Source organism: Cucurbita moschata, unplaced genomic scaffold, assembly GCF_002738365.1.
Source record: "Cucurbita moschata cultivar Rifu unplaced genomic scaffold, Cmos_1.0 Cmo_Scf00036, whole genome shotgun sequence".
Lineage (NCBI taxonomy): Eukaryota > Viridiplantae > Streptophyta > Magnoliopsida > Cucurbitales > Cucurbitaceae > Cucurbita > Cucurbita moschata.
In genome coordinates, this window is record NW_019268552.1 from 295,377 (window position 1) to 303,810 (window position 8,434).

General features: G+C 35.3%; 2 protein-coding genes across 2 annotated transcripts in view; one reads left to right on the forward strand and one right to left on the reverse strand.

Moving 5' to 3' along the window:
• The first annotated feature begins 1,072 nt into the window (after positions 1 to 1,072).
• On the forward strand, positions 1,073 to 4,745 carry LOC111431284 (cycloeucalenol cycloisomerase-like). The gene is made up of 8 exons (XM_023067866.1): positions 1,073 to 1,274; positions 1,344 to 1,489; positions 1,989 to 2,072; positions 2,433 to 2,474; positions 2,910 to 3,020; positions 3,105 to 3,296; positions 3,600 to 3,697; positions 4,370 to 4,745. Exons 1-8 carry the CDS (start codon positions 1,088 to 1,090, stop codon positions 4,551 to 4,553), a joined length of 1,044 nt encoding a protein of 347 aa, XP_022923634.1. The 5' UTR covers positions 1,073 to 1,087; the 3' UTR covers positions 4,554 to 4,745.
• Positions 4,746 to 6,009: 1,264 nt separating this feature from the next.
• LOC111431651 (conserved oligomeric Golgi complex subunit 2) overlaps positions 6,010 to 8,434 on the reverse strand; it is a 6,803-nt gene continuing 4,378 nt past the window's right edge. Inside the window, exons 8-12 of the mRNA XM_023068355.1 lie at positions 8,076 to 8,276; positions 7,862 to 7,966; positions 7,118 to 7,243; positions 6,901 to 7,035; positions 6,010 to 6,370 (exon numbers count right to left, since the gene is read on the reverse strand). Of these exons, the coding sequence (XP_022924123.1) occupies positions 6,257 to 6,370; positions 6,901 to 7,035; positions 7,118 to 7,243; positions 7,862 to 7,966; positions 8,076 to 8,276 (681 nt within the window). The 3' untranslated portion in view covers positions 6,010 to 6,256. The remainder of the gene's footprint in view (positions 6,371 to 6,900; positions 7,036 to 7,117; positions 7,244 to 7,861; positions 7,967 to 8,075; positions 8,277 to 8,434) is intronic.

An 8,434-nucleotide genomic window follows, 5' to 3' on the forward strand; every position in this document is an offset into this window, starting at 1 on the left:
TTTCTGAAAATAAAATTTGGCTCTAATTTTTTCTTTTTTTTAAATATTATATAATTATCACCAAAAAAAAAATGCTTAATTAATTAATTAATTATAATAATCATATATTAGAAATGTCCCCATCGATTTTACATTTGCCACTTGGAATCTTTGTCAGTTGACAGCTTTTGTTGTTTGGATTTTCTCTTTTTGTTTGCCACGTAATTAGAATCTTACCTAATCTATAATGGGTGGTACCCAAAAGCGATTCACATGATAACGGCGAGCCGAGTGGATCAGCCTAAATTGTGAAAACGGGCTGTGGGAAAGCAATACAAGCGTCGTGCTGCTAGTTGAAGCAGTTGAATGATTCACTCTAGATAGTGACAGCCCAGTAGTCGAAAACTTTACTGGGTGAGATTCCGCGTCAGTTGAAGAAAGGAACAAAACATTTTTTATAATGGGTCTAGAAACATCTTCATAGTAGACATGTTTTAAAATCATGAAGTAAACGGCTATATGTAATAGGCAAAAATGAACAATATCTATTAGCAGTGCGCTTAGGCTATTACAATTACACTTTGACCCGAGTAGCATGGGGCACGTGAAATCCCATGTGAATTAGTAAGGATCGGCTTATATAGCCAAATACTCGTAGGTCAGTGGTATCGTGAAGGAAAGGTGGAAACACTCGATCCTAAATTTTAATAATTAAATTAATTTTCGTTATTTTATCGATCAATTAAATTAAATGTTATTTATATTCACGTGCAACTAAAAAAAAAATGGATAGATCTGAAATAATACTTGAAAATTGTCTTCTTTAATATTTTTGACTTAATTAATCAATTAACTCATATTTTAATAAATAGATATAAATTAATGGAGGATAACTAATAAAATTTAATATATTTTTTTAATAAAAAATTATTTAACTATATTTAATAACTGGCTAATTTATAAATATTGTCAATAAATACTCAATTAACATATTTTTATATAAAATTATTTAAATCAATTAAAAAATAAAAATAGCCGTACTGGTTTTGTAATTATTATCAGGTACGTGAATATTAATTAAAAATTTAGAGTAACAATTAAAGTAGAAATGAGTAGCATTAGAGTGGTGAAGCTTTTGTATTTAAATGGAAGCCGGCACTCACAGGTCTCCGATTTGTGCTGTCAATCTTGGAATTTTCGGAAACGATTCAGTCCTCGATTTTCTCTGATTCAGTTGGAGAATTTCAAGCCTAGATCTATCAGTTTAGATCTTAATCACTCTCTAATGGCCGCCGGTAATTTTGCAATTCTCAGAATTTTAGCCTTCGTTTTCTCTCTATGACATTGTTCTTACCAATGTCCAGGTCGTCGGTCCGCCCGCAATCAGTCTTCAAGTTTATGGTTGTCATCAAACCCTAGCAAGAGATGGGGAGAAGTGTTCTTTCTTTCATATACTCCATTTTGGCTCACTCTTTGCTTGGGGATTGTGGTTCCTTTTAAACTCTACGAGGTGTGCACTCGTGAACTCTGCTTTTAATTTGTGCGAAATTAGGCTAATTATACTGGTTCTTTTAATTGATGTTGATGCATTTTGATGGATGGTGGAGGGGGCTTGAGAATCCTGAATTAGTGAACTAAGCAGAAATTTCTTAATCCATGTCTAGATTTTATCTTCCTTCTGTTCACATTTGGATGGGGTTTGAAGAAGTCAGCGAAGAAGAAATGGTTTATAAATCTGGGGATGTGACAACTTTCAAAATAAAATTCTGTATTTAGTTGATAATTTGCCTTTGCTTGATGAGTGTCATTCAAGAACAGTGACGTGCGAACTTTTTTTCTTTGTTCTCTGTCCAACATTACGACGAAGATGATATCTTAATCTCTGTTAAACCCCCTTTTTTTCCTTGTAACGGAGAATTGTCTACAAATTGCTGTCACTTCAACTGTTTCCCCCACTCTCTCTCTCTCTTCATTATCAAGAGTTTAAACACTGGTGTGCTGATTGGCAGAGTTTCACTGAATTGGAATATTTGCTTCTTGGATTAGTAGCAGCACTTCCTTCCTTCTTGATACCGGTGGTGTGGCCTGGAGAGGTACAATTTACTAGCTCTTCATTTTTTTATTTTATGTTTTTCCCATTTCTATGATCCTAGAACCTAAATTTATTTACATGTTTGTTTATGGGCACTAATGGATCGTAAGTTAACTGATTGCGCATCCAACCATTAATTAATTAATATAGATCCAGATGATTTGTTTCTGTCTAAGACCGACGTGAAACTGAATATTAGTCACACGCACACAAAAATCTAATCACCGATGTGAAACTGAATATTAGTCACACGCACACAAAAAACTAATCAGAAGGAAGACTTATCAATTCATCATCTGTAACTTGAGATGCACACAGTAACAAAGGCGAAGTGATCTTATTTACTTGGGATTGGTTGCAGGCTGACCGCTCTTTGCCGTGGAAAGAGCGTTATTGGGTAAAGGTTAGTTTTCTACCTTTTGTGTGTGTATTACTCTGTTTTTGCAATTATGCATTTCAGAAGAAGCAGCTATATCATCAAAGCTGATTAATTTTGATAAGTGAAAAGTTGTTTCTTTGGCTACAATCATTCTTTTTCCACTTAAATCATGCCTTTTCATGGCCACAATCTATTTCATCAACCTCTTATCTGGTACTTTTTCATTCTGGAGTACATTTATACTGTACATGAAATTAACATGATAACAATGCAAATTTCCAGAGAGATAACACTTAGCCATCCTGATTCTGAGTTTGGAGAGGGTGTGTAAATTGTAAAATATTTCGGCTCAGTTCGCTCAGTTCCATATAATCCAATCCCCATAAGCGTTGCCAATCAGTTTTTCAAGGTGGTCAGTTCCTAAACTCTACATGATTATTTTTTTCTTCTTTGTGGCAGGCTAGTCTTTGGATAGTAATATTCAGCTATGTTGGAAACTACTTTTGGACCCACTACTTTTTCACCGTTTTGGGGGCATCTTATACTTTTCCATCATGGAGGATGAACAATGTAAGCATGACAATTGGAAGGAAAAGTAAAACAATAGCAAAGATTGCTTGCTTCTATTTCTGATAAATGATTTGCTAATCATAGGTACCACATACGACCTTTCTTCTTACGCACGTCTGCTTTCTTTTCTATCACGTTACATCAAACATGACTCTTCGGAGACTTCGGCATTCTATTGCTGACCTACCGGAGAATATTCAATGGGTTATGCTGGGGGCATGGATTCTGGCACTCTCATACTTCATCGCATACTTGGAAACTGTTGCAATTTCTAATGTAATGACCATCATTCTCCTCTTGTGTTGTCGATAAATATCTTGTCAATCTGTCTCGTCATGCGTTTGGTGTTAAAAGTTATTCGAACTGTAAAGGATCGAGAACTTCAGCATGTTTCTATAGAACTATTTCCACAAAACGTCTGCTGTTCTTACAAGTCAATCATTCTTTTCTGTTATATTTTTTCTCTCATTCCTTATTCATTTTTAATAACTTCAATAATCTGAAGTTTTATTATTAACATTGAAGAAGTTATTCATGCCCATTACTTTTTGATACACATCTTCCTTTGAGCCTGTGCAGTTCCCTTACTACCAGTTTGTGGATCGGGCTTCAATGTACAAAGTTGGCTCTTTGTTTTATGCCATCTACTTCTTCGTCAGCTTCCCAATGTTCATGAGGTAAGATTCTCAATCGTAGTGCCTTAATATGTATAGACCAGTTTGCTTCTAATAAGTAGAAACCACATACAAGTCTGCCATTTTCTCTCCATGACTCTATCCCCTACACAAACTAGATAAGGGAAGAAAGACAATGGAGTTTCAAAACTTATCATTTTGGGGACATTTAACTTTCTATGATTGCTCTGAATCATCTTGTGTAGTTGTTACGCTGCTGTTGCCTTTTGTATTGCCCCATAACATGCATGAACTTCTGTAGTATATCGCCATTTATCTTATCCCAGTAGTTTGTCCCATGGTGTTAGTTCAGATGACTTTCACTTGTAGACCAGATTAGGCCCCAAGTAGGTTATGGATGCGGTCGGACTTTCGTGGATCTATTACCACCCATTAAGTCGGCCGCAATTTCATTAGGATATCCAATACACATGAAGCCACAGGGGCTTATGAAGCATGCTAGCAGAGGAAAAGTCCTATGAAAAATGGGCATGTTGGAGACTCAAATTCACCAAGCAGATTAGTTTGATAGGAAGCATATCCTTCAGATTATTAAGTAGGGTAACATAATTCAAGGCCATCTCCTGCTTGAAACTTGAAGAAATTGAATTGTATTGAGGAACAGAATGAGTTTGTTTCTAATATCTCTCGATCATGTTGAATCCGTACGAACAGGATTGACGAGAAGCCTGGTGATCTTTGGGACTTGCCAAGAGTGGCCGTTGATTCTCTAGGAGCGGCAATGTTGGTGACAATAGTACTTGATCTATGGCGCATCTTCCTTGGGCCTATTGTACCACTTCCCATAAAGCAATGCAATGAACCAGGGCTGCCATGGTTTCTTGGACAAACCAAATGATGCTCTCAGCATTTATGCTTCTGCGAATGACTCCGTCTTGTGTTGTACTATACATAGTTTATTGTGGTAGTTTTTTGTTATCTTTTTGGACTATCTTAGACTTAATTTGGTTAGATACTTTTGATCAATGATTCCTTCTACTACTGCAACATTATTTTATTAATATTGTCGAGCTTTTATTACTCTTGCTTCCATCATTGGCTAAAGTGAAATTTTGTAATGTGTTAGGGCATCCCATTAGTAAGCCGACCTGAATCGATTCGTCGGATTTTTCTTTTATTGATCGATTTGTGCGTATATCTAGAAATCTTTCTCAAGAAAAAAAGAAGAATTTGCATGGAGTCCAATATATACTTGTCTTTTTTGTCTTAAAGGCCCGTAAACACAAAAGTACTGTATGCTTTCTTTTTTAAAGGTTAAATTCGTAATTCGTAATTATTGAGAGCTTTTATGATCATTTAATAACAATTATTGAGAGCTTTTATGACCATTTAATAACAATTATTGAGAAGGTTAAATTCGCAATTATTGAGAGATTTTAACAATTTAATAACACAGTGTGAGTTGTTATCAAGTACTTTTGACTCTACTATATTGTTGTTATTGTTAGGAGTTATAATAACATTTTTACAGATTTTATTTAATTTTCTGGCTTAATTTTATCTTCCATATATGGGTAAACAAATTAGTATTAAAAAAGATTGTATATATCTTATTTGTCCAAACGTCCTCGCTATCTTTTTTTTAAAAAATGTTGAACAAATGAAACACTTGAACACAAAATCGACAATTTAAATAAATGCCTATTGTGTAATAAAATTGAAAGTTAAATATTTATTACACATTTCAAAATTAAGAGATCTACCAAAAATAAAACTTGAAGAACTAACTTATTAACTAACTCATTAGACATTTTTTGTTTTAAATTTAGATATTAAATATGAAATTTAACCCGATTAGGGTACTGTAAAAGCATATTGTGTCCTAATCTCCCTCGCTTTCTACATTTGTTACAAATTGAATACAAAGTAAAATTATCTCATCATATTTTTCAATAACTCAAAATTGTAACTATACAGCAATAAATAATAAGCGAATATTTCGAAGGAAAAAAAAAATAATGTTACAATTTAACATTAAGATAAATAAACACTGAAGTGCATGAACATGAAAGATAATAATGCAATATAAACTCTTTTAATAAATCATTAATATTATTTTCAGAAGACTGAACTTGGGAAAATATAAAATTTTAAAGTGTAAATATTCTCAATCTCATCATGCCCTCTACTTGGATATTCTTCAGCCAAAATAACAATCGAAAAAAAGATATATTTTTTGCAATTGTGATCAACCTAAACATAGCTCTGGTAAATTAGAATCCCAACCCCTTATAAATTTAGAACAAACTATTCTATTTTAAAAGAAAAAAAGACAAGATGGGAAGTTAAGAGAGTGTGTTCAAACATACTCAAGAATATAAGTATTTATGAATAAATGTTATACCAAACAAGGTCCATCGAAGAAGCTTCGTTGTTGATTCTACAAAATTTTTTATCCTCATTATGAACACCACCTGCAGCCAACAGGGGAGGGGGGAAAGAATGTATTCTAAGCAATAAGGAGAAAACTTACCAATAAAGAGTGAGAGAAAGAAATACATCCACAAAGCCAACTTAGACGTATCCCACGATGATTGAACATCAGAAATTGATGGAGTTTTGCCTATCTGGAGGTGCAACACACTGCCAAAATGAACGGTATGTGAGAATGCTCGCCGCTTCAACCCCAAGGGCTGACAGGTTGCGACCATACTCCTGCAATGAAAATTGACAGAGAAAGTTCATTAACGTCTCAGGATTTTAGGTGGCTTATTGGTTCAATGAGAAAGTTTTGGAGATATAGAACAGAAGGGCAATAAGAATTTAAACATTTGGTGCAATAATATTGTCCTCTTTGGGTTTTTTCTTTCGAGTTTTCTCTCAAAGTTTTTAAAACACGTTTGCTAGGAAGAGGTCTCTTTGGGCTTTCCCTTTCGGGCTTCCCCTCAAGGTTTTTAAAATGCTGCTAGGGAGAGGTTTCCACACCCTTATAAAGAATGTTTCGTTCTCCTCCTCAACCGATGTGGGATCTCACGTGCTAAAAGTACTTTTTCTCCAATTAAAAACATTTTTTTAAAGGAGTTTGAAATTCATTTCAAACGTGTCTTTATAACTCAGAATATTTTATATGGTTCCACTGCAGACATTGTATCATCACATAAAATAATAGCTTCTGCATATTTCTGGAAACTACTGAAGCACACCATTTTGACGCGGCAAACAATTACAATGAAAACCAGTGATACCTGAATATCAAGAAAGAGTTGCATGCAAATCTTGTCGGTGTCAGAGATGTTATGGTCTGAAACATCTGAGCTTGCTCCAGCTCGTCTCTGTACTTCCTGCCGGATTTTCTGGAGTGACGAATCTGTTTTCCTAGCCTGGCATTGAACATTAGTGAGAAGAAGAGTCTCTTAGAGTAATAACTAGGATGAAACTAAAATTTGGTATATCCAAACTAACCAAGCTAACAAGATCAGCTGCCAGTTCGTAATAACGTGCCGTAATCTCTGTCACAGCACCGATCAGCAGGGTATTCCTTGCTTCCGCTGTCAAGAAGGTTGCCGCTTTCTCTCCGTCCAATAAGGCCTGGTGGAGTTTATATTGTAGCATCAAGTTTACAAATAAAGAACCATAATGTCAAGTTAGTTTCCTCGGATATGAAGCATAAAGCATTTTGAACAAGAAAATAAACTTCTAACCCTCACGATCCAAGCATCAATAGATGGTAAAAACCAATATATTTATCTAATGTAACGTATCAAAAGGTGAGTAATCCAGGTTAAACAAAAAGCTCAGTGTACAACTTAAAAGGAAGTCTTATAACGACATAAGAAAACAACACTAATAGGTCCATGTATGCGTAAAGTTGCTATAAAACAAAACAAAAGATTTAAAAAAAATATATATATATGCTACACATGGCTTCGAGAAAGTATGATGAATCAGAAAATGAAGAAAGAAAGAAAAATATAATAGTGAGCGTTCAAAAAACTTAAAAAATTGTGTGGGCCTCACTAGCCAAAGAGAGGCTGCCAGTTGCCACTGCAGGTGCTCGGTCAGCCGAGGCACTGAAAGGTTACCTAAGTACATGGTGTCCCTGAGGTGCATGCCTAGGTATTTGGCTGCGCCTCCTAAAGTAGTGTTCATAAAGAACCAGATTCATCTAAGATACACCAAAGAATGCGACAAGAGTTTGTTGAATACCTTCAGGGGGCGTAGCAGCCCTGATACATAGGGCGAATGCCTTACAGGCAGTGGTTTATTGGTCATCCTGTATGTTGCTGTTATACCCTTCAGCTGTCTCAAGTCCTACATTAAGTTCAGAAAAGTAGTCAGAAGATCCAGAAAACCGATACATAGAATAATCTAGAGAAACTTCCAATCTCGTGCACAATGAGCATACACGTCAAACATTTACCTCAACAGACCTCTCAACCAGTGAAGTAACTATGGCACCAATAACTTCGGGCATTAAATTATTCAATGACTTTCCACTGTGCAAAATGCTCTGCTTTATCGAATCAAGAACATCCGCAGTGCATGATGACAGGAGCTGAAGTACAGTTTCCAGGAATTCACCAGCTACCACCGTTGCAAGACGACCAAGGTCATGGATTATCTGCACATCCAACATTTCTTCAGTATTGCTCGTGGGATTATTCTTAATCCCCAATCTCGTGACCATGTTTTACATTCCTTCTACTACTACAACTATTATTTTACTAATATTGTTATTACTATCTTTTTTTTTTTTTTGGGGGGGGGGGGGGGGGGGGG

What these genes read in the sequence shown, in the direction of transcription:
- LOC111431284 (XM_023067866.1), top strand. Translation starts at nt 1,088, where the DNA reads ATGAGTAGCATTAGAGTGGTGAAGCTTTTGTATTTAAATGGAAGCCGG. An exon ending in CGGTGGTGTGGCCTGGAGAG is followed by an intron (nt 2,073 to 2,432) that starts GTACAATTTACT and finishes GATTGGTTGCAG; the next exon opens with GCTGACCGCTCTTTGCCGTG. An exon ending in AGCTTCCCAATGTTCATGAG is followed by an intron (nt 3,698 to 4,369) that starts GTAAGATTCTCA and finishes CCGTACGAACAG; the next exon opens with GATTGACGAGAAGCCTGGTG.